The sequence below is a fragment of the Monomorium pharaonis genome, chromosome 1, assembly GCF_013373865.1.
Source record: "Monomorium pharaonis isolate MP-MQ-018 chromosome 1, ASM1337386v2, whole genome shotgun sequence".
Lineage (NCBI taxonomy): Eukaryota > Metazoa > Arthropoda > Insecta > Hymenoptera > Formicidae > Monomorium > Monomorium pharaonis.
Window position 1 is genome coordinate 841,652 of NC_050467.1, and position 24,558 is coordinate 866,209.

At 38.3% G+C, this 24,558-nt stretch overlaps 3 protein-coding genes across 24 annotated transcripts; 2 read left to right on the plus strand and 1 right to left on the minus strand.

Moving 5' to 3' along the window:
• Positions 1–471: 471 nt before the first annotated feature.
• Positions 472–7,801, minus strand: LOC105835396 (suppressor of hairless protein). Of its 13 annotated transcripts, none has more exons than XM_036294286.1 (4): positions 6,449–7,801; positions 5,842–5,899; positions 4,049–4,080; positions 472–3,885 (listed from the first exon to the last, which is right to left on the minus strand). In XM_036294286.1, exon 4 carries the CDS (start codon positions 3,757–3,759, stop codon positions 2,230–2,232), a length of 1,530 nt encoding a protein of 509 aa, XP_036150179.1. In that variant the 5' UTR covers positions 3,760–3,885; positions 4,049–4,080; positions 5,842–5,899; positions 6,449–7,801; the 3' UTR covers positions 472–2,229. The 13 variants fall into 13 exon arrangements, with proteins under 13 accessions (XP_036150179.1, XP_036150182.1, XP_036150195.1 ...); XM_036294289.1 differs by lacking the exon at positions 6,449–7,801 and adding an exon at positions 6,162–6,442; XM_036294302.1 differs by lacking the exon at positions 6,449–7,801 and adding an exon at positions 6,152–6,442.
• A 1,476-nt stretch (positions 7,802–9,277) lies between these two features.
• LOC105835402 (DNA repair protein complementing XP-G cells homolog) lies at positions 9,278–15,660 on the plus strand. Of its 8 annotated transcripts, XM_036294249.1 has the most exons (11): positions 9,279–10,347; positions 10,412–10,544; positions 10,744–10,919; positions 11,132–11,572; positions 11,682–11,895; positions 11,980–12,162; positions 12,265–13,343; positions 13,449–13,547; positions 13,629–13,842; positions 14,554–14,790; positions 14,870–15,660. In XM_036294249.1, exons 2-11 carry the CDS (start codon positions 10,457–10,459, stop codon positions 15,520–15,522), a joined length of 3,384 nt encoding a protein of 1,127 aa, XP_036150142.1. In that variant the 5' UTR covers positions 9,279–10,347; positions 10,412–10,456; the 3' UTR covers positions 15,523–15,660. The 8 variants fall into 8 exon arrangements, with proteins under 8 accessions (XP_036150155.1, XP_036150142.1, XP_036150148.1 ...); XM_036294262.1 differs by lacking the exon at positions 14,870–15,660 and adding an exon at positions 14,011–14,181 and having other exon boundaries at positions 9,278–10,347; positions 11,980–13,343; positions 14,554–14,690; XM_036294219.1 differs by having other exon boundaries at positions 9,280–10,347; positions 11,980–13,343.
• Positions 15,661–16,310: 650 nt separating this feature from the next.
• Positions 16,311–23,384, plus strand: LOC105841117 (spastin). Of its 3 annotated transcripts, XM_012688242.3 has the most exons (8): positions 16,311–16,716; positions 16,794–17,624; positions 17,771–17,941; positions 18,645–18,917; positions 20,217–20,572; positions 20,709–21,040; positions 21,141–21,451; positions 21,856–23,384. In XM_012688242.3, the coding sequence occupies exons 2-8, from the start codon at positions 17,066–17,068 to the stop codon at positions 22,017–22,019; spliced, it is 2,166 nt and encodes a 721-aa protein (XP_012543696.1). In that variant the 5' UTR covers positions 16,311–16,716; positions 16,794–17,065; the 3' UTR covers positions 22,020–23,384. The 3 variants fall into 3 exon arrangements, with proteins under 3 accessions (XP_012543696.1, XP_012543695.1, XP_012543697.1); XM_012688241.3 differs by having other exon boundaries at positions 16,311–17,624; XM_012688243.3 differs by lacking the exon at positions 18,645–18,917 and having other exon boundaries at positions 16,321–17,624.
• Positions 23,385–24,558: the final 1,174 nt, after the last annotated feature.

A 24,558-nucleotide genomic window follows, 5' to 3' on the forward strand; every position in this document is an offset into this window, starting at 1 on the left:
GGTGTTCCCCCTTTCCAACACGGATCTCTTCGGGGAGACATTCCCAAGGCGATGCTATCTCACTTCCTCTCAGAGATGATGGTGTTTCGATTATGTCTCGTAAAAAAAAGGAGGTAAAGGATCCAAGTATACACGCTAATGACCGAAAGCATCGCGCCTTTGCTTGGAAGAAATTGCTAATTTTTTTAAAACAATGCGTATATTTACTAAATTTACTAAAATTTTCCATTATTTGTCAAAAATATTAAGTATCTTGAGTCAAATTGATTCTTAGATTAATTTTAAAATTGAATTGATTCCAAATTTGTCGAGATTGAGAAAAAAATTCATCGATATTGATATCGATATATTGTCCAATGATAATTTGCATACATCATCTATGTATATATATGTTCGCAAAGAATTCCCAACAAGTTAGTTTTAGGGTTGGATATTAAACGGGAACTAATTAACAAAATAAATATTATGTAATATAAATTTTCTGTTTATTCTAAATCATGTGTAGGAGCATAAAATTTTTATACAAGTCTTCATTGTACTTACTGATATAACTACAATAAAGCATATAAGTGTTTTTTTTTATTTTTCACTCACGTATTTTTTAAGGAAAATTTTTAAAAAAAGCTCCAAATTATAGTTCGAAAGATCCTCGATCTATCTGAAAAAAATTTCAAGTATATGTAAGATATAAATCTTTATGCACAATATAATTTTAAATATAATGATAGATTTGTTTCCTACAGTTTATTTCATTTATAAGAGTCAGAACCGAAAGTTAGTTTCATGTGAGCACCTCGAGGATATCTAACGTAATTGTTACACTGGGATCCATGTAATTATGATCACAATAAGTGCTGTACGTACATTGAAATACTATATACATAAAATGACACACACACACACACACACACACACACACACGCACGCGCGCGCGTGCATATATTGTTGAACGAAATCATGTTCCGTTTCTAAAGCAGACTTGACGACTGTCTCCAAGATTTAGAGAAAAAGAAAAGAAGAATGGATATGAAAATTCTACCTGACTTGGTCAATTTCCAAGTTTTCACAATCAACATCGATTCGCGCGATACATCACACACAACATTCGCTTAATAAAAGTATATGCATCTCCTAATAAATAATAAAGAATCTGTTGACGCCGCGCACGCATGAATTTACAAATGTACCAAACGTCGAGGCCGTGGTGCACGGATTCAAAAATACGTCGCGTATCTTCTCCCTCTATCTAACTTTGTACAGGCTAGACCATTCACGCAAGGCAACACTCGGATTTCGATTGCGGATTTTCGATTGCGCTTATAAATTCGTTTTCTTCTTTTTACAAAATATTTTTTTAATAAAATTGACTTAAATTGGCATATTTGAAAAAAATTGGAAGTTATGATACAATCAACAGCAACACAGTGAATGCCTAATTATATTGTCGAAATCCGCTATACCGAGTTCCAAGCGTAGCAGCAGTTCCTTTCGTAACATAGTGTTAAAAGCACAACCATCGTTCGGTGATCGATATGCAGATGTACAGACCAAAATTGTGTTACCCTCGTTATTCGTTACTACTAACAATACTCTAATCGTTTGGTAGGATTTATCCTTCTTCAAGTGCTAAATAAGATGAAGTAAAATTACAAGGAGAATATTTCGAGGCGTATTAAAGTAACAATTCAAACTGATTAAAAATCTTCATGTTAAATCGAATCTCTTATTAATTTTATTTGCCTTTTCTGAAAATTTAATCGTCAAACATCGTATACTCGACTCAGTCGAGTCTATACACACTAGCATAAAGCCTTTAAACCTATAGAATTGCTATATAAATTATCATCTTTGTAAATCTGTATCTCAACAACAAGTTGAACTTGATTTTCAGCGCGCACAAAATTCGACGCGCCATGTCGTCGCACCACTGAATCAGGTGCATTGAGCGATGCGTTACGTTTTCGTATTGCCCAAGTTTGTATCGCACCGCACCGTATCATCACTGATGTTGAGTAATAAATTTTTCGCTAGATACGAACAGTCACCATCGCCGTTCTCACTCGCATCATCGTCGTCGTCGTCGTCATCGTCGTAGTCGTCGACGTGGTCGTCGTGGTCATCATCGTCATCGTCGTGGTCGTCGTTGTGAGACACAACGACTGCTGGATCATCCGTATCGCTATTATATCGTAAACTTTGGTTGAAATTATGACGGTTATCTAGAAGACATCAGAGACCCGATTGCGGCGGCTGGCCGTGAGTGTTCCAGGGCACGTCCGCGGGCATCGCGGCAGGTGGTATACTGGCTTGATTGTGCATGGCACGGGGCGCTCGCATAATCTCGTCGGCGGGCGGACAATGTGGACGCGGGCCAGGCTCGGGCGTATACGTGAAAGTGAGACCGGTCGCGTAAATGATGCCGTCGTTGCGTACGAGAGAGACCGGCACTTGCGTTGGCTGACGTACCCAGAGCCACTCGCCACGGAACAGGGAGATGTCTGGCACGACGCAAAGCATGCTTTCTTGACATCTGTACATAGTCTCGGCTTCCACGTCACCAAACCAGACTTGCAGGTTCGGCGTGAAATTGTCACCCGTTAGCTCGAGCATCGCCACATCGCCGCCACCGTTGAGATGCAGGCTGTGGACCAGTGGTACCGGTGTCACCGGAGATCGTACCGGGCCCATACCCTCGAAGAATTGATACTCGGCCTTGTCGGTGCTGATGATCGTCCAGCAGGCACCGTCGTTGATCATCTCTTTATTCGCCTCCTTCGGGCAAGGCGTAGCCTGGAATTGTATTATGCGTTCCTGCGACAGGCACAGGTACATATGATCCGTGTCCTTCATGTAAAAGGCGCACTTGTGCAACTGCGATACAGGATCGTCGGCCTCGAGACTGGCCATCTGTTTATCCACTTTGCGAATGACCAAGCGTGGCAGTGCCATTCCGGTGACGGAGCACACCAGTTTAACGGTACTGCCATAGTGCACGTAACCGTCGCGTACTTGAAACTCCTCGGATTCGCTCTCGTTATCGTCGAGGAGGTGGATGGTAAACGCGCCCCATTGCGTCGAGCTCGCGTGAAAATTGCCGTTCTCCACGTGGAGGTAGCGCGTGCTGACCGTCTGCGAGCGCAGTCGATTAAAGAGCGCGACCTTGGTGCCACTGGCAATGCACAGGTCCGCGTTTTTTAGGGACTGTTTCTTCTTGGACGGTTTCGAGATCACCTTGATACGTTTGCTATGAAAGACGCCGATGTCGTGACCACTGCCGTAAAACATTTTCACAGAGAGCATAAAGTGCTTTCGCTTGTCTGAGTCGGAAATGTAGAGGGTCTTTGCCGCGCAGTATTGCTTGCCATTGTTCAGATCCAATTGCTGCATGTCCTGATCCGAATTGCCAATGCCGATGAAGGCGCACAGCTGAGCGCTCTGCTCGCTCTCACCCTCGCGCAACATTTGCTCCTGGCGCATCCTCCACCCGTCGCCGAAGAGATAGATGCACGGCGGCGGGCAAAAGAATCGCTTCTCATTACCGTAGGATTTTTGCGCGACCTTGGCATGCAAAATCACAATCACCATGTCGCTACGGTCGCGCAGGTAACGTTCCATCGCCTCGCGGGTCAACCGTTGCTCCTGATGGTCGGGCCTGTAGAGACCGGAGCCGAATCGAGGATAAACGGACATGACCGAGGTTGGCGAGGGCGGAGATTGCATACCGTGTGCCATCGTTGGCAGCCCAAATTGGTGTGGCATATTTAACAAGTCCAAATTTGACTTTCCTGTGGTATGAGAAATAACGCAGTTGCCGCTAACTTATATCTTCATCTTTCAAGTGCGCTGCCTTTCCCAATCTCTGCCTTTTCTCCCGATCTCCCTTACCTACGGCCAATTAAATTATCTCGTATGAGTGATACATGATACAAATACACACAAAATATATAAGTATAATATATTAAATATCATTTTATTGTCAATCGTACGATTGCCAATGATTATTTGTATATACGTTTACGTTTACCATTACCATTACCATTACCATTACCTGGGAAAAGTGTAACAATAGCGTGCAGCGTTCTAAATGAAGAATCAGAGAAAATTAAAATTAGTATGGAAAAATATAAGAAAGATTAATCGAAATCGTGTAAAAAATATAACTCAGTCAAAATAAGCGATTGCTTTTTACGTGAAGTTCAGGTTAAATTAAACACGATGATTAAATTAAAAATATTAGTATGGATAAAATTTGCACATTAATAAAAGTAATATGTAATAATAATAATAATAATACTATTAATAATAATAATAATAATAATAATAATAATAATAATAATAATAATAATAATCCAAGTACACACATTCATGTGCGCGTACGTTGCGTGTGATGAGATTATAAAGGTGTAAAAAGAGTACAAGTAAACTATATCGTGACTTGAAATGCGTGATAATGTATTCGCATAATATACAGTAGCGTCACCGTTAGTCATTCGCGCGATTAAGCGTACCAAACTGCATACAAATGTCTGTTCGTTTGAAGCTTTAGCGTGAGAAAGATTTTTGCTTTTTACGGAGGACAAGACATAATTAACTCGAGATATCTTTCTTCGAACGAGCTATAAAGAATTGCTGGTCTTAACACAGGAAAGAGGAAACACATACACACACACACACACGCGCGCGCGCGTACGTACGCGCACGCCGTGAGAATCAAGTCGAGTTCATTTTTCCTGCATGAATTAAAAGCGCTCCTATTCATTGTAGCCATGCACAGGTAAAGTTTATATTTATACGCTGGGAAAAAAATATACATAATTCATAATTAATAACATAATTTTGTAGCTCGTTAAACAAACGTTACATTAATTACACGAAACCGACCCAACGATTCGAATATGATATTCGTGTGAAAATTTTGTTAATTTTGTTAATCACCTACCTTAAATGAAATATTTACTACTTGTTTTTTCTATAATCTTCTTTTATACAATTGTTGAAAATAAGTATTCGATAAGAATGCTCTTTCTACACATTTGCCTTCAATAAGTTTGTCCTGTCAATGGAAATCATCACGTGTGTGTGTGTGTGTGTGTGTGTGTGTGTGTGTGTGTGTGTGTGTGTATTCTCCTCACTTTTGTGATATCGTTCACAGCTCCTTTTAAAGGTATAAGTATGGACATACACCTGCCAACCAGTCTCAATTACTTTAAGCAAGTAGATATTTCTCGTTGATAAAGCAAATCAAAATGTGATGCCAATAATAGCATTGGTTTACATATAACATTGTATAATATATAGTTTCTCACCAAATTAATAGCTATACATACTGCTCTTGTCGCTTTTTATCTATTACAATATCTCTACTAGTGTAATGCACAACGTTAAATGCAGACAGAAAGTAATGTATGTTGATAAATAAATATATCAAATAGTTGGACAAGAGCTACAATGTCAGTAATACCAAAGTGTGAAAGATAAAAGTATCTGTCATTCGCGTGTCGAAACGTCTCGCTTAATTTAGGTAATTGTAACCGAAATCATAAACTTGCCTGATAACGTAGCATAACGATTGTCTATGATCGCGAATGCCCGATTAAATATATTCGAAGGATAAAAATGCAAGGGCCGGTTGTTCCAACTTCTTGGTAAACTTACCTACCAGGTAAGCATGTGTCTATCTTCATATCTTTTCTTAAATAAATAAAGACAAACATATATTTATTTGATAGGTAAGTTTATCAAGAAGTTAGAATAACCGACCCCAAATGTATTATTCTACGAAGAAAACAAAACCGAGTCTGCGGAGTGTACGCGACGAATAGACGAAAAAACAAAACGTACCTTGACTCACATTGGCCTTGCGATTTGTATCTCACGGTAGCGCAGTTCCCTCTTATATCTTTAATAAATATATCTCAAATTACGATATTGTAATTGCACTGCACACAAATGCACAGAAATATACGCACACAAAAAAAAACCTCTCGGGTTAATACGACATTCGTTTTATTCATGCAGGATTTGCTACGCAAAGCTGCGGGTGGGTGACGCTCTCGCGTGAAAAAATGAAAGAAAAAGTCTAGATTACAGAAAGTAGTGAAAAAATGAAGCGAAATGCAATCGTCGGAGTGTGGGGGAAATGGACGAAGACCTGGAATAACCTGGAGGACGGAGACCGTCGACAGCGCGCGAAAGAGCAACCCGTGATCCTCGGCACTGTCTATTTGACGTGGCTATTTGGCTAAAAAAGGTTATGAAAGGATCGATTTATGCAGTCGTGCCGCGAGAAAACGCGCGCGCGGGGCGCGCGATCGAAGCGGCATGTGCATGCGTGGATTGCGTGAAAGCCCGCAGGCAGGCACGCGTTTGTTTATTTACCTTTCGACGAGCGAGCGAGGTTACGAAGTCTCGACGAGGCAAACAGGTTAAATTCCGGGGATCAACTTACCTCATCGTTTGGGCGTCGAGAGTAATCTCGTGCCCGCGTGCATCTTCCGAGCTATCGATCATCCGGAGCGGCTGCCAAGTCCCGGGTCCCGGCCACGGCAATCGTTCACCACCGTCCGCGGCGAATCATTCCGCGTCCTCTCCCTCACTCTCTACCTCCCTAATCCATTCAAAAAACACCTGTTCACTTTCCGAATTTTCCGAACAGTCTTGCCAACTGCGACAAACGAAAGACGACTGCGCAATGCGGCGCGGGGCAACGCGGCACGACGCGTGTACGCGCGCGCAACTTAACTCTATTCGAATCGAACGCGATTCGCACGAGAAACTTGTCGAGCACACGCGTACAGTTCTATGAAATAATATATTGTGTGAATAAATTGAAGTTTCGTTGGTTCAGCAAATGTTGACGCGACGCAACGATCGTGGTTAACTTGCGACTGATGTACATCTAACGACGTAGAGTCTATGCCGGCAGCGGTCGTCGCGTAAGTGGCTGTATGCAGCGCAGCGAGCAAAGGAGAGGGGAGCTCGCTCTCTCTCTCTCTCTCTCTCTCTCTCTCTCTCTCTCTCTCCCCCTCCCCTCTGTTTCTCTTTCTCACCGTTTTCTGCGATAAATGGAACCTGGAAAAAAGGAACCGTGACAGTGGCAAGGATGGCAAGACAAGACGAAATCACCAGATCACACCAGTCAAACACTCTCCACACGTGCCGGCGGTTACAATGTATGAAAATCGCGCGCAAACGTCACTGTTGTTTCAAACATTCGCGAGATTTAAGTCGCGTTACGATCCTCTCTCGTAACAATCTTTCCATCGATTGATAGAGGCTAATAAAGTTTATCAAATTCAAAATTGTTCCACAATGATTCTTGTATCGATTCGACTTGATATTAAATCGCCGGTTAGACATGCGTATAAAAATGAGAAAGATTCTTAATTCCCGCGAGTCTATCTGTTAAGTTCACTTTCTAGATTACAGATCCGTTTTGTGATACGGGTACAGAAAGAATTCGAGTATCGTCTCGAGCGCTAATCAAATGATGAGCGCAAATCGCTCTGATTCAACGATACACTTTTTGGAACTATTTATGCATTATCCGAAAAGTGGAACACTCTCTCTATCTCTTTCTCTCTCTCCTTCTCTGTCCCTCTCTTTCTCTCCGTCTCTCTTTAATCGCGACGGCACATTTTTTTTAATTGTCCACGATACTTTGACGGCCACGCGCACTGTACGCGGATACGTCACTGAAACTGCAGATTCTATTGTTTTACTGTTGTACTGTTGTACAATGGCCCGGTCGACCCTAGCGCCTCCAACTCCTCGCCTCCCTCTGCCTGACGCGCGCCACTCGCGCCTTCCCTCCATCGTTTCCATCCGACCTTCTCTCTCTCTCTCTCTTTTTCTTTCTCTTTCTCTCTCTCCCTCTCTCCCCCCACGTAGCGGCGCCCCCACGGACCGTGGAATTGCTGCCGCAAAAGGATGTTGGGGTTATCCTGGGGGGCGTGGGAAAAACCTGCTGTGGGAAAGAGTGGGTGGCCTCTACCTCACTCCACTTCTGCGATGATGACGAGTCTCTCTCTCTCTCTCTCTCTCTCTCTCTCTCTCTCTCTCTCTCTCTCTCTCTCTCTCTCTCTCTCTCTCTGTGCGCGCGCGCGCGCGCGCGTGTGTGTGTGTGTGTGTGTGTGTGTGTAGTGTATGTACACGCGTACCACATCTATAAATGTTCATGCGCGTGGTAAACGCACATGCCTATGTGTACACAACTAAATATAATATATGCTGCATGCATATGTATGTATGGATAATATAGTATATAGGGATATATCAAAAGAGCGCATCCGTACGGTCTCGTCGCGTGATTCGCGTGTGCGAAAGGTGTAGTCAGCACATTTTGCGTAATAACACTGAGAACGTGCGTACGATATATGTATATATGTGTGTGGGTGTGTGGGGGGGGGGGGAGCTAAAGAATAAAGATTTTGACAATTTTTGAAAATTTTTTCCTTTAAGATTTCCATCTTTGTTCGGTGATCGTCGTGAAACTGTTAAACGAATCTATTTTTCTTTTCAATTGCAATTTTACGCGCGCTTTACTTTTCAGGCCAACAATATAAAGTTTTCTTATGAAAAAAGAAAACACTTATGATTATGCAATTTCAAACTTATTAAAAGCTTTCTTTTAAATTATTGACTTACGTTTTCGAGAAATGAGAAAATTTTCATCACTTTTACTTCTAATTTAAATAATCGGCCCAATTGATTCATATTTTTGCATAACAAAATTACACAGTCGCTCGAATCGAAAAATTGTTGATTCACTTTATTTCATATTACGTAAAAGCAATCACAATGCGAAACGATCTCTCGCTAATTGACATACGACGTTGCTTTGCGGTAGCAAATATAAAAATGTTTATCTTAAATATACATATAATTTAATTCTTATTGTACAAGTGCTTTTCCGCGACTCTTGCTCGCCCACCATTCAATTCGTTGATATAATTTTCGATATTTTTGAAACTCGTCATTTCGAAACGAGTCATTTCTACTTTCTATCTAATTTGATTCTGTGTCCAATCCAATTATGAGTTGTAAAATGAAAGAGACAGAGTCTCGATCTATTTTTGGCAATCAATATGTAAACGATGTTACAAAAAATTACATAACAAAAAACCTACATATATAATATTTAACTTTATTAAAGGTCGGAAAATCTCCGTGTTATAAACGGTATAAAATGTATAACACGCACGCACGTGCGCGCGCGCACACACACACACGCGCGCGCGCACACACACACACACACGCACACACACACACGCACACACACACACACACACACACACACAACAAATATAAAATGGTTAGACTATGAAATATAATTAATTCCTTTGACGGACAACTTGACTAGACGATTTTTTTCGGTAAGCGAATGCAATTCTTGCGATAGGCGAGCCATACGAAGGCAAGTTTTTGCAAAGCCCGAATTCCGAATCCCAATTCCCACGCTCGTTCTTTTTACGGAGCTAAGCGCGAAGATACCGCGCGGAATTATATCACGCAAGCGTGATCCCGATACGATCTACTATTGTAATTGTTGCGCGATTCTAATTATTATCGTTGTTCCTGTGGAATAAATAAGATGAGGAACAACGACGCGTAATTGGCTGGCTGCCGCTTTAAAACGCCTCAACACGCTTCAATGCCTCGAATGCGTCGTACGCACGGTGTCGCGCAACTCTCGCAACATCTCCTATAAAACTATATAAAATTATTAGACAAACAATTGGCATTTTCTTGCATTTGTTCTCGCCATTACGATCATTTTTCGATCGTTAACTGCAGGATTAATTCAGATCGTGTATTCGGCCCGTGTAAAATATACATACATATCATAAACATGCTTGAATTTACTCAGTTACACGGAAGTCGCACGGAACACGTTTTTCAGATGGATCGACTTTTATTGGCAAGTCTATTCATTGCCCGTTGGTGTAGGCTGTAGGCAAGTTCAGAGTGTTCAGATAGGTGCGGGTGCGGACTACAGCGAGCCGAGTACGACGACTGACTGCAGCGGGTCGAGGACGAGGGACGAGCGGACGAGGGATAACGATATGATAAAACTGTGTAAATTGGAGGGAACACTATAACCGCTGTCCGCTGTGACGTCGAGCCGTCGAGTTTGCAGTTTGTTTCCTTCGTCAGCTGACCGCGAAGTACGGACCTGCTTCCTACTGCTCGCGCTCGAAATCATCCAAACTTTTGCTTCTTGCCAAAGTATTAAATGTGTGCTTTTATAGATGTCTAATCATCTACCTTGCTTACGCGTTCGATTTACTCTTCGAGCTCTTCGATTAAACAATTAGGTTATGTTGTATAAAAAATAAATTTGAAAAAGTAATGGAACGTTTGGAAAAAGAGAAACATTATCGAGAATTTTTATTATATACTTGTCTTTTAGTGACGTACGCGTATGCGTTTCCTTGTCATCACAATATCTTAGATAATGGGAGTATATGGTTTATGGAAATTGCTCGAGGCATCTGGAAAGCCGATACCTCTGGAGAGCCTTGAGGGCAAGGTCTTGGCAATCGGCGAGTATCGATTACTTTTTTCGCTTAAAATTCAAATATAATTTTACGACTTTATTTCATTCCAAAGTTATACAAGGTTTCTTTTTCAAATTTTGAAAACGTCAACTTCCTCATTTGTAATATTACACTCTGATACAAATACAATTCATAATACAAAGAGTAGCACAGTTTTATAAGTGTAATGTATATTTTTTTACAGATGTATCGATATGGATATACCAAGTGTTGCAAGGATACCAGGATCGTCATGGCATTCCTAGACCTAATGCTCATTTATTTGGATTATTTACTAGAATATGCAAACTCCTGTATTACAAGATCAAACCCGTATTTGTCTTTGATGGAGGTGTACCCATGCTCAAGAAAAATACAATTGTAAGCATAAAAGAGATTACATATTTTTCAATAATTGATAATTTTTAACTCATGCATTTAATATACCATATGAAATTTAAAATTTGTGCACTATACATAAGAGCAAGCTAAACTCTTCTTCTATCTTGATTATAATATTGTTCGTACTTAATTAGCTCACCGTGGGAACCAGGTAGTGAGAAAAGAGCCTTCTCATTCTTTTGTGTTTGCAGGCCTCGCGCAGGAAGCAGAAATCTATTGCCACGAGTAAGGCGCAAAAGATGAAGGTGGATTTGATAAACAACTTGATAAGGCACAGCGTTGTAAAAACTGTCCTTAACAAAGATCCCAAGGATGAAAATAGTAATCGTGAACCGACACAAATAACAATGAATATGCAAACTAAACGTTCCGACCAAGATATATTTGATTTGCCTGATACGCCTAGTGTCAGCAATATACAGAGTTATGTCGACGACGATCAACATGATTCTGACACTGTTGTCGAACTAAGTCCACGAAAGCAATCTAAATGGACAGGGAATATACATAATGTTGACGTAACCAGCAACGAATTTAAAGCATTACCTGCAGACGTTCGTTATGATATACTCACTGATCTTAAAGAAACGAGGAAACAAAATTCCTGGGGTCGTTTGCACGAAATGCCTCAGGTATGTAAAATGTAAAACTAAAAGTATGAAAGTTTCTAACATCAACGATAGATTATACAACAGCTTTTCTATTAAATATTCTATGTATTTTATATATTCGATTATATAGGAATCGCAAGAATTTTCAGGCTTCCAGTTGAAACGTTTGCTTAAACGTAGACATGTGCAAGAATCTTTAGAATCCGCTGAGAAAGAAATGGGTGGAAAGACACTGACATTGGAGGAGTTGGATAAACTACTGACTGAACAAGGCATCGATACAAAGAGCAGAGACGCTTTTCGAATAGCCGCGGATAGTACAACCAGATTGATTTATGTCAGTGGTATGTGTACAAAATGTTTAAGTGTTGAAATTATTTTAGACAACATAATACATTTTATAATAAATTGTATATTGCTTTATGCAGACAAGAATTCATTAGCAACAAAATCTGTTGCAAACGAATTGGAGGAGAAAGTTGATACATTACGGGATGTAAATGAACAAATTGAACCTCTTGCTGGTCCAAGTAATTCCACGTCAATTGTAGAAAACATTAATGAGTATGAATTAAATGATTCCGATGATGAAGCCAATGTACCAATCTATGGTAATTCTCTACTTATCGCAGAAAACATTAACGAGTGTGAATCAAATGATTCCAATGTTGAGGTTGATGTATCAGTCTATGACGCTTCTCCATCTATTGCAGAAAATATAAATGAATACACGTTTGACAGTGATTGGGAATCTGAAAATGATATAAACAAATCATCGACATTAGTGAGTAAAAATACAATGAATCCTGCATTAACATACATGCTAGAATATAGCGGTCTATCTCAAAATCAGATCATGCACCTCATTAAACGTAACAAAAATGAAAGTCATAAGAATACAAGGAAAAGCATAAAAGTGAATGATATTTATACAGAACTAACACAAGTCGCAAAGTCAATAGATAATAACACAATATTATCACTTTCTGAAAATTGCGAGCAAGTTTTGAAATCCATAGAATCGCAGAATATGAGAGATGTATGCACACCTAAAGAGAATTTGGCCATTGAGTCAATTCAGTCTAGTCCAGATAATCTCGCTAAAGTTAAACTATTACAAAGCGATGCTAAGACTTTCTCAAATGTTACTGTCACATCTTCGGAGTTTAGACACACTTCAAGTTTAGACAAAAAAATAGTATTTGAGGAACGTTCTCCTGCGTCTTCCACGAAATCTAACGATGTAAAGCACGTAGATGCGTCAGATTCGGATTCTGACGATTTCATCGAAGTTCAAGATGTTCCGATGTATGATATAAATATTTCAAGGAATATTACGAGGAAAAAAGATATCGAGATAACTATCGAATCGGATAAAAAACTAGAGGATGATATGTTTGCCGATATATTTGAAAAAGTTAATAACGACGAAGTTATATCGATAAGACCAGAGCAGAAACAGTTTGTTGATATAATAAATGGTAAAAATCCTATACAAATAATTTCTGAAAATAGTAATAATTTAAAAGATAGCTTCTTGGATACTATATCTCAGGAATCAATCAAGGGAGAAACAAAAATTGAATTGTCAGAACGTACTCGGCAAGACGAATACTTGAACAAGGATATGTCAAATGATGAAAATAATTTACATGAGGTTCAAAACTCTAATAAATCGATAGAACGAGATATTACAGACACTATTGTTCGAGTTAATCCTAACAAATGTATACAGGAGAAGCTAGTAGAGAGTGTATTACCTATTAATAAAGCAGATTTGATAGAATTGAAGGTAATTTGACGCTAAGTCTTATAAATAATATAAATGGATGGACAATTGTATTTTATTGTATTTTTATTTATTTATTTATCTGATATAAGAATGTTGCGTTTGCAGGAACAATTAGAAGATGAGCAAGAAGAACTGGCAAGAGGCATTGACAAATTTGAGAGACAGGCTACAAACATTTCTGATCAAATTAAAACCGATGCACAGGTATACTTGAAAATGTATAAGAGACGACATACAGTGTGTACTTTACGTTGTTTGCAATTTTCATATTATACTTATTTACAGGAGCTATTACGTTTATTCGGCCTACCATATATAGTAGCGCCCATGGAAGCAGAAGCACAGTGTGCATATTTGGAACAAATTAAATTAACCGATGGCACAATTACTGACGACTCTGATATCTGGCTTTTTGGAGGCCAATGTGTATACAAGAATTTTTTTAACCACAACAAAAAAGTATTACAATTTCGTACCTGTGATATTCAACATCACTTTAGTAAGTATTGTTATTATTTTAACATGGAACACAGCGGAATAATATAATGTAATACTAACACACACACACACACACACACACACACACACACACACACACACACACACATGTATATACAAAATATATTTTTTGTAATTCGTAAAAATCAAGTATTACGGGTGCATACAGCACATAGAGCTTGTATTAATGGAGGGGCCATTGCTATATGCTGGAGTCCGCGCGGGGAGAATCGACAGAGACATGAATATATTCTCATATATTCTGTCTCTTTTCGTGTTGGACATCCCCACCACTCCGTTTTCTAGAAGGAAAGAAGCGCACATACAAGCGGTACGACAGGTACGAGCCTACCTACTTGGTGCCTACTTGAGCCTCGGGCTGTTACAATTAGTACAAAAAATTTTTACATACGAAAGTAATACTGTGCATGCATTGATTGGCATGCATCTTTTAGATTCTAAATTATGTACCACTTAATGAATACACAGTGTTATCTTTGTAAGCATTTTTTTTTCGTACGAGTTCGAGAATCGGTTTGAGAATCTCAAATTGTATAGTTACGAACCTATTCCCACACGAAAAAAGACAGAATATATCCACCTCTCTGTCGATTCTCCCCGCGTGCGTCGCGATGCACCAAGGCTCCTCCATTAATACAAGCTCTATGATACAGCATGACAAGTTTAATAAGGAAACAATGATGTATTGCAGAACTTAACCGCAATCAATTGATACAATTAGCCATTTTGGTTGGCAGCGATTACACTGCTGGAGTAACTGGCGTTGGACCAGTTACCGCGCTAGAAATATTAGCCGCGTTTCCTGCCGATGGAGACAATGTATTACATGGATTACATAATTTTTCTTCATGGATAAAGAAAGGAATGATTGCCACACCTGGGAAAACAGGCTTACGCAATAAATTGCGAAGCATAAAATTGGATAGAGGTAAGCGATAGTCTCATCTAGAGTAAAGTAAGTGAAACGAGTAAGTGGATTACGATTATCGTGACTGATCACCTGACAGATTTCCCAAATCAAGCAGTTGTCCAAGCGTACCTCTTTCCCACGGTCGACGAATCAAAGGAAACTTTTACCTGGGGTAAGCCGAATGTTGTACTTCTTTGCGATTATACGAGACAGAAATTTGGATGGACAAAGGGCAAATTCGACGACACGATAATACCAGTATTGAGGAAAATGGAAGAAAATAAAAATCAAAAATTATTAGATATGTATTTCAAAGCGAAAGCGTCTCCACGTTCTATCGAACCAAGCTTAAGTAAAAGAGTACAGAAAGCTTTACACAGATTAAACGGAGATGATGTTGATACGGATAATAACGGAGATGGCGAACCTCAGATTAAGAAAAGTAAAAAGGGTAGTACTATTCAAAAATCGAGCAAAAGAAAGAATTCCGTTGCCAAACATGAGAGTACTCCTCCACCCATTAAAACGAATATTGTCACCGAGAAATCTGTTAAAATTGTTGAAAAAAAGTATACCAAAGAATATATACCACAGCGAGAAAAAGATAGGGCATGCGCGTTAGAAAAAAGATTGCATGCTATAGAAATATTTAGAAAATCGAAACAAGGTTTGGACAAAACGAGAAAAGTCAAATGTAAGGTACGAAAAGTCAAGGAACAGGCAGAATTATCGGAAAGTGATAGCAACTGAAACTATTCAGAAATGTGTCACTTATTACTATATTGTGTAATATGTAATTGTTAAGCATTTCTTTATTCTAGCTCTATAGTAGTGATGCAATGAGGTTGAGCTGGTAATGATTTTTTAACTTTTTTTACTCTAATACAAGAATGAAATAGTCATCTGTCTCGATCAGTAATACTTCTTTGTACTTTACCGGTGAAACTTGCTGTTTTTAAGATTCTTCACATTATCGAGATAATGCAACTAAAATTTATATATATATATATATATATATATATATATATATATATATAGAGAGAGAGAGAGAGAGAGAGAGAGAGAGAGAGAAAGGAGAGATGACTTATCAATTTTATACAACATTATGATAATGTAATACAATTATGCTGTAATTTTTTTTTAAGATAATAAATTTGTTGTGCTTATTAAAAATCTATACGTCAAAAGTGATTATTTATTTCATTTAATGATTACACAAATGCAATTAATTAAATGTAAAAAGTTATATTAATTTAAAGATATCGTGATACGGAATCTATTTCGATACAGTAGGTAATGTAGGCTACGGTCCACTTGACGCTACAAACGTTTCGAAGCATTCTTTGATTGGTCAATTCGTAAAAATCTTTGTTTCGATTGGTCAATCAAACGCTTCAAAGCATTTGTAGCGTCAAGTGGACTGCAGCCGTAGTTGGTCTTTAAAACGTCTCTATAGTATTATAGCTAGCATATATGATGATAGAGTGAAAGAGTGAAAAGACAGAGAGACATGCTCGATGTCTTGTTTTGTCGCTTGACGTGTCGCGTCGCTACGGTACACCGATCGTTTTGGAATTTTCGGAGAGAGAAAGAAAGAAAGAGAAAGAGTGTGTGAACGGCGCCACTGCCCAAGTGCTCAGTTGCCCAGTTGCCCACTGCGGTGGCGGGAGTGCTGGGACTGGCTGGGACTCGGATCTCGGATCTCGGACATGTGGAGTTGAGGAGTTGTGTGGAGTAGTTGGGACACTCGAGACTCGGGATCTGTCGAAGAGGAGAGAACTTCAGGAGGAGCAAAGACGAGGCGATCGAGGCTGTTGAAAAACATCGGGGGAGGGGAAGGGCGAGGAGTGTTCGCGCTTCGTGAGGCACCGCACATTAAGCACGTACAAAACAAGCGATGCTCGTCACACCGAACAGAGAGTCTGGCGGCTCGCGCGTTTCTTGGTCGGTTGCCGCAAGTTGCCACTTCGGCGAGGGAGCTTAATTTGCTCTCGGTCTCATCTCGTCGTCCTTTCTTCCAGAAAATACATTTCAGGTGATTCTCTTCATCTTTTCCTGCCGCTTCTGTAGTCGCGGGTCACGGCAATCACGAGACGCGAGCGAGAGTGCGAGAGACGTGGACATTAGACATTCTTCTCGTTCAATGCCTGCTCCTCCGTGCTATCTCGACGCTAGCAGGCCGGGGATGTCGGCACGGGGACGGGTGCTCGCGGGTATCGCCGTCGTCGATCGAGCACGAGCAACGCAGTACGTTCCACGAACGTAGCGAACGTACTCGCATCCTTCTTGGGAGATGTCTTGCAGCGATGGTGCGCGACCATCGATTACACGTAAATACGGCACAAAGTCGCCGAAGAAACTGTGCGTGACCAAGAGTGAGAACGGCGACAAGACCACGACGACGATTAGCTGCGCCGGCCACCGTCATAACCACTATCATCACGGTCATTATCGTGGCTTCCTGGAGGGAATTCCGCAGCCATCGGTACATAAACGCAATCTCCATATCGTCTCCTATCCACTGATACTGCTGTTCAATGTGCTGCGCACGCTGTTGTATCAGCTGTTTGTGGTGTTCAAGTACTTGTACACTTCTACGTCTCAGCTGATCCAGCGCAGGCAGGCGTCCAAACAGGCCTGTCAATTGGAGATTGTCGTAGGGCAAAAGCCAACGGATAGCCAACGTACGATTAATGGTAACAGGATAGAAGACACAGAGATCATGTCGCAAGTGCCTAGACGGCCCATTGGACCAGGTCCCGGAGACCCGTTGCTAGCCAAGCAGAAGCATCATCACCGCAGAGCATTCGAGTTTATTAGCAAAGCGCTCAAGATTGACGAGGATAACGAAGGTATATTTTTAAAATTTAATTTAACAAAAAAGATAAGTTATGTGCCTCTTGCATGATTGTAATCTAAACTCTGGCACAGACTAATCTTAATACACTTTTTGGCTCTTAACTGCTTTCTTGTTAGTTCTCTATACTTGTTCCAACAGGACAGAAGGAAATGGCGATAGAATTATACAAAAAGGGAATTGGAGAATTGGAGAAGGGAATAGCTGTAGAATGTACTGGTGGAACTGGTGAGGTATGGGAACACGCACAAAGACTTCATGACAAGATGTGTACGAATCTGGCGATGGCGAAAGACAGACTCGATTTCCTTGGTTAGTACACCCATTGTTCAAACGCATCTTCTTGTTTCCGCACCGTGACTCCATTTCTTAAGCTATTCCAAGCTTATTTACCTATGGTACTGACAGTAAGCTTTGTTTTTTTTGTGAATATTTGTGAATTGATAGCTGTTTATGCGATTACTTGTTTCAGCTTAACAGTCCACAGGTAAATCTTTGGCAATGGCAAGAGAAAGAATATCGATGTATTCAGCATGCTCGTGTGCAATTAATTTTATTTTTTTTGCGTGCGTGGGTACGTGTGTGTGTGTGTGTGTGTGTGTGTGTGTGTGTGTGTGTGTGTGTTTGTGTGTGCGCGCGCGCGCATTCCCGTGTATATAATTTCGTAGACACTTTATTACAACTTGAGCACAAATCACGTCTTCAATTTGCATTGTTTTGAGTATTTCTGTGAGAGTACTCTGGAAGATATAAGTAAAAGATACGCGCAAATTTAATCGCGCCGGTAAAGTACAGATTGAGAGTCGTCCAATCTCTCACGCGGCATCCGATAACTCGATCTTGAAACGCTCCGTGTTTTTTGCTTCCAAACGATATCTCGTTTGACACATTTCTATCCTGATTACGTCGCTGTTTGATACTCTTGAAATTTACAATCGACATTAGCCCGATTTTCTCTTTAGCTGTCTATAGCCTTACTGCAGCATGGCAGAGAATGTTTCTTTCCTTTTTGTAGTGAGTGTGCGTGAGCTGAGAAAGCTGGGTATCAACCATGATATCAACAATCGCGCATCTGGAAATAAAACGGACAGCGAACATCCGGGAAAGCATCTGAGGGCTCGCCGCAACACACACACTTTTCAAACCGCTCGAACTTCACTCAACATTAATCACAATAGAAACACAAACAATATACACATGACAATTAACGCCAAACAGACTATGTGTACTCAGATTCCCAAGTTAAGGCCACGTTCACCAAAAAACAGTTTCGCTCATACTACTGAAGGTATTGTTCGTCTGAGATTCTGGGCTTAAGTGAGAAAGAGAATCGAACGCAAGTAGTAATGCTATCTAGTTTAGCCTATTTGTTAACATATTTGGAAGAGATATTTGTCATCATGTTTTAGCCTTATGCACATTACTCTTTTCACGTACAAGGATATGATAAAATAGAGGAACGCGTAGATTATGCGCATTTATCGTAGTTGCCTCTTCGTATGTAGTATGTTTTTTCTTACAAACTGCTGCATTTTGCTTACTATACACTATGACTTTTTTTAAATTACAAGTTAGATTTAAAACATTTTGAGATTTAGGCTTTATTTTTTAAGTATACATCAAGACAAACGTACGATTAAACGTACATGTACAATACACGTCATTCTATCATGATCACATACTTTTTGAAATGTTTCTTTTTTATAGGTTTTTTCATAGATTTTATATTTATGCGATTTAGCGATGAGGTAATGAAGAGATATATCTGTTTCTTTTTTTAAATCTTTTGTCGAAATAGTTTAAAAGATCAATATGTAAGTCATTCATAATGCCAATGATTAATACGTCGAATTAAAATGTATTTTTAATGTTATTAATTTTTTATGTTATTATAATGTTAATATGTATTTTTCTTTGTTAATTTTGATTAGTCGCATAAATGTCGCTACATAACATTTTTTGCATTATGGATATTTTCTTTACATTATTCATTGCAATTTATTAAATTACAATTAAATGGTTTTGACCAAAGCAGCACTACACATTACACGTAATATAATTGTAACTTTATTAGAGTACAAGCAGTAGAAAGTATTTTATCTTAATATATATCTCATAAATCCCAATACAAAGGAAATAAATGAATTCTAATTAAATTATGTTAGTAAAAGTATTTGGTGTGTGTGTTTGTGTGTGTTGTGTGTGTGTGTCGTGCGATAAATTCACATTTTTATAAATTCTATTTAATACACTCTACTAAATCAAATGATACAAATTACATTGTACAAAATAATTAGTTGAAAAAACGCTCTTAGAGCCAAAGCTGAATGTTGTTTGCTTAAAAATCTTTAATTCGACATTAATTTTTGCAAATTGTTTCAATATATCTTTGCTGTAAACATTTTTTCTTACTTTTTATTTGTTTTGTAATAAACCTTCCTCTTACTCTTATCTCTTAGACACACTGATAAACAGACTCTGCATTTAATAATATTTACAACCAATTGACAATCAGTAGATTTGACATAAAATAATAAATTGTGATAAATTTGTTAAGCTTTATTTATAAATACAAGTATTATTTCAGCATCCGGCAGGAAACTATCGGTTCCTGGCAAACGAATGACAGGAACGCCCCTAAGTAAGAGTCAGACGCTGCCTCGAAGCATGGGTAGATCGACGCCTATTCAATCTTGTCACAGGACCATACCTATCAAACCGTCCTCTACGCCCCCCTCTGTGAAAAGACAGCTGTCTGTGCCGAGCAATGGTTCACCTGTAAGACGTCCAGGAACTCCCACTACCTCGAACAGTAATAAAAGCACACCTACCAGAAAAGTTCCCGTTTTAAAAGGCGTGGATCCAAAACTCGCGCAAGTGATTCTCGATGAAATCTTAGAAGGAGGAGCACCAGTGCAATGGGAAGACATCGCTGGTCAAGAGGTAAATCGTTTTGTCGCGACTGAATTTATTATTATTACTATCATTGCTCGGTTGCATCATTTATATCGCGTGAAAAGCTCTTTGCCTTCATTCGTGCTTGTTAATGATCGTATCGATATTTCGTCTGAACTTTCAGACCGCAAAGCAGGCTTTACAAGAGATGGTAATCCTACCGTCACTACGACCCGAATTATTTACCGGTCTGCGAACACCCGCGAGAGGATTGTTACTGTTTGGACCACCAGGAAATGGAAAGACATTGTTAGCGCGTGCCGTTGCAACTCAATGTAACGCAACATTTTTTTCAATTTCTGCCGCTAGTCTCACATCGAAATATGTCGGAGAGGGTGAAAAATTAGTGAGGGCTCTATTCGCTATCGCTCGAGAGTTTCAGCCATCTGTTATTTTCATCGATGAAGTGGATTCATTATTGAGCGAACGAAAGGATAATGAACACGAAGCCTCGAGGTATATATTCTTGATGTATCTTTTCTGTTTCTGTTTGCTCGTATATATGGGTAATGTATCGATTCGTGAGAGAAAAATGTGTCGATAACGTACATTTCAGGAGACTAAAAACAGAATTCTTAGTTGAGTTTGACGGTTTACCGTGCAATCCAGAAGAGAGAGTGCTCGTTATGGCTGCTACGAATAGACCACAGGAATTAGACGAGGCTGCATTAAGGCGATTCACAAAACGTGTGTATGTCACATTGCCTGACTTGCAGACGAGGATTGTCTTACTCCGAAGACTTTTGGCTAAACACAATGATCCATTGACGTTCGACGAGTTGAACGAGATGGCAGTTCTTACAGAAGGATATTCGGGAAGCGATTTGACTGGATTAGCTAAAGACGCAGCACTTGGGCCTATCAGAGGTAACAATAAATTTTTTTCCAAGTTTTATATTTGCGCGCACTTTTTATTTTTACACTATGAGTGAAAATGTTTACATTTGGTCACTCATTTTATAGTTTACTTTACGATATTGTTTTATTTTTAATATTAAAAATGTCTTATTATTTTGCACACACACACACACACACAGACACACACACACACACACACACACACACACACATTGTTTCTATAAATTTTAATTATATATCCGTATGAATGATTAATCTTATTTTAGAAACTTAATTTATTCAATTATGTCTAATAGAAATATAAAGACAATGTCATCAGATTTATATTTTATACTTTGGAAGTGTAGAAAAAGATCTATTACCATTTTATCTGTATGATTTAACTACAAGATATATTATTGTATTATTCTCAGAACTGAATCCAGATCAAGTGAAAGAATTGGATCTCAATTCCGTTCGTAATATCACAATGCAAGATTTCCGTGATTCTTTAAAAAGAATTCGCAGATCCGTTTCGCCGGCAAGTTTAGCTGCCTATGAGAAGTGGAACTTTGACTATGGAGATGTGAGTCTTTGATTTGAGATAAAGCATTTGAATGAAAGGCTCCAGAAATAATCGCGTTTTAATTAAACTTAATTTTCAAAACAAGACTAGAAACAGTCCAAAGTGTCGGAGTCATGTAAAAGCGAATATTAGCTCAATAATACAGTTCTTACATTTTTATTCTTACGAACACAATATTGGTACTTAGAAAAAAGACAAAAAAAAATGAGTGGGGGGAGGGGGAGAAGAAGAAGAAGAAGAAGAAGATAATGTCCTTCAAATCCCTAACGTATTTTCATCTTGATGAAAAGTCATTTCATATTCATTTAATATTATCACATTTCATATTAAACTTGTTGTCCGGTTCTCATTCTAATTTAGCAATCACATTAAAGCAATCTTTTGTGATAAATAAAACTTAAGTTCAGGGAATGATTTAATGTCAAATATATCTTAAAAATATGTTTCTTATTAATTTTAAGAAATCTAATATTCCATGTACTGCGTATGTCATTTCCAGTGATCAAATGTTTGCAGTTACGTTACTTTTAATGTGTTACCAGTTTGATATTAAAGAAAAACTGTCTTTATTATTTACATTGATATTTATATATTCTACTATCTTCCTTACAGCTCTTTTGTAACACGTTGTATTTGAAATCTATGATACAATACTGTTTGTTATGATAATGTGCATTTAATATCAAAGTGGGAATTATGTATTGTCGCGATTAACGCATTAAATATTTGAAAATGTGCATTTAAGGAAGAATACATGTGACTTAATATATAATCTGCAATTAGAAGGAATCCTTTTAAGTTGTAAATATTTCAATTATTATTATGTCGTTTATGATAAAATTGAAAGCAAGTTTAACACAATGACATAACTCGACTTATTTTTGCAGCAGTAGAAAAACTTGATTTGCAAACGGTGCACGTCTAATCAGATAATAAAAAATAAGACCTATCAGTGATTACATTCAACAAAAAAAAGCAGCTTTGTAATTGTAAAATTCTTCAATGTGATTGGTTCTTGCTCTTATGTCCTGTTGAATCTAGATGTATAAACCAATCATAAAAAAATCTTACAACAGTTGCAAAGCTGCTTTTTTGCTGAATGTAGTCATTGTCACATACAAAAAGAAAATAATTATTTATAATATTCATGCGACATAGTAGAACATACAAATATACAAACATGTATCTCTGCAACATCCAAAATCGAGTGAAAACATTCAATAAATTTCGCCGATTTTGTACTGTGCCTATAAGTAACTCTTCAAGTTAAGTTGCGAATATTAACTGTTACGTTTGACTATTTTCAAGATTTGTTTAATATTTATTAATATATCAATACGTTAGGAATGACTATAATGCATGGAATTACGCGTGCAGTGAAAAAAAATAATTAGAAAAAAGAGAAAGTGAGATTCCATTTTAATACAAAATTCCGTAAGACAACGAACTGAGAATCTAATCTGTGCTATATGAAATCCTAAATACTTATCTATAAGAATTATGCATAAGCTCGATGAATATTGTTATCGCATACACAAAAAATATAAAGTCTGCACATATATGTACATATACATATATACGTATATGTATGTATTATGTATATGTAATATGGACATTGTTTTTATGACATTTATCTATTGCTTCCAAAGCTCAAAAATAGAAAAATTATGCATGCATAATGTATTAAAGAAATTAATATATTCAATACAGAACTATATTATAATTCGCTGTAATTACAATGTAACACAAATTTATTTATCGTACCAGACCAATGCGAACATTCGTGATATTATAGAAATAGGCTAATATTCCTGTAGCTTTGTAGAGTAAGATTTATCGCGCAAGTTAATTTACTACTATAGACAGCGAATTATTTTCCAATGCGTTTTATGCAGACAATGCTCCTCTAAGACTGTGGAAGAATAGAAAATGTTATTTGCAAGTGAAACTAATGATTATTCAATAACAGATCTCTGTGTATAAAGAGAATACGATGCATTCATTAAATAAATAATCCATAATAGATAAATATAACCGATAGCTTACTTCGGAACACAATGCATAAATTTGACATTTCGAGATTCGCACTGTTGTAATTATTAAAAAATGTGATGCTAAACAGCATTCAAGAGCTATGATGATTATTGCGATGACAAACTTGATAGTTTCGCGGCACTGTACAACATGTATAAGTGCACAAGGATTTTTTCCATTAACATGAATTCTGAGTGTCGCCAGATGGAGAAAAAAAAGTAATTGATTCAACAAAATGTATAGTTGCGGGCTGCCAACTACAGATATACTCAGTACAATGATATATGCTATTCAATCGAGACCGTTGTACTTGCATTAACAGCAAATATTGTATTGAGTATATTTGTAGTTGACAGCCCGCAACTACACATTTTATTGTGGTACAATTACTTTTTTTCTGTGCATAATGTTGACTCGAGTTTTATTTCCAAGTTACTTTGTGATATTAGTTTTTTATATTAATCTTTGCACACTGCCTATGTAGATTATAATATTATATGTTGTATTATATATGAAA

What these genes read in the sequence shown, in the direction of transcription:
- LOC105835396 (XM_036294340.1), bottom strand. Translation starts at nt 3,759, where the DNA reads ATGCCACACCAATTTGGGCTGCCAACGATGGCACACGGTATGCAATCT.
- LOC105835402 (XM_036294219.1), top strand. Translation starts at nt 10,457, where the DNA reads ATGGGAGTATATGGTTTATGGAAATTGCTCGAGGCATCTGGAAAGCCG. An exon ending in GTTTGCACGAAATGCCTCAG is followed by an intron (nt 11,573 to 11,681) that starts GTATGTAAAATG and finishes TCGATTATATAG; the next exon opens with GAATCGCAAGAATTTTCAGG. An exon ending in CAGATTTGATAGAATTGAAG is followed by an intron (nt 13,344 to 13,448) that starts GTAATTTGACGC and finishes TTGCGTTTGCAG; the next exon opens with GAACAATTAGAAGATGAGCA.
- LOC105841117 (XM_012688241.3), top strand. Translation starts at nt 17,066, where the DNA reads ATGTCTTGCAGCGATGGTGCGCGACCATCGATTACACGTAAATACGGC. An exon ending in TTTCGCTCATACTACTGAAG is followed by an intron (nt 18,918 to 20,216) that starts GTATTGTTCGTC and finishes GTATTATTTCAG; the next exon opens with CATCCGGCAGGAAACTATCG. An exon ending in AATGAACACGAAGCCTCGAG is followed by an intron (nt 21,041 to 21,140) that starts GTATATATTCTT and finishes CGTACATTTCAG; the next exon opens with GAGACTAAAAACAGAATTCT.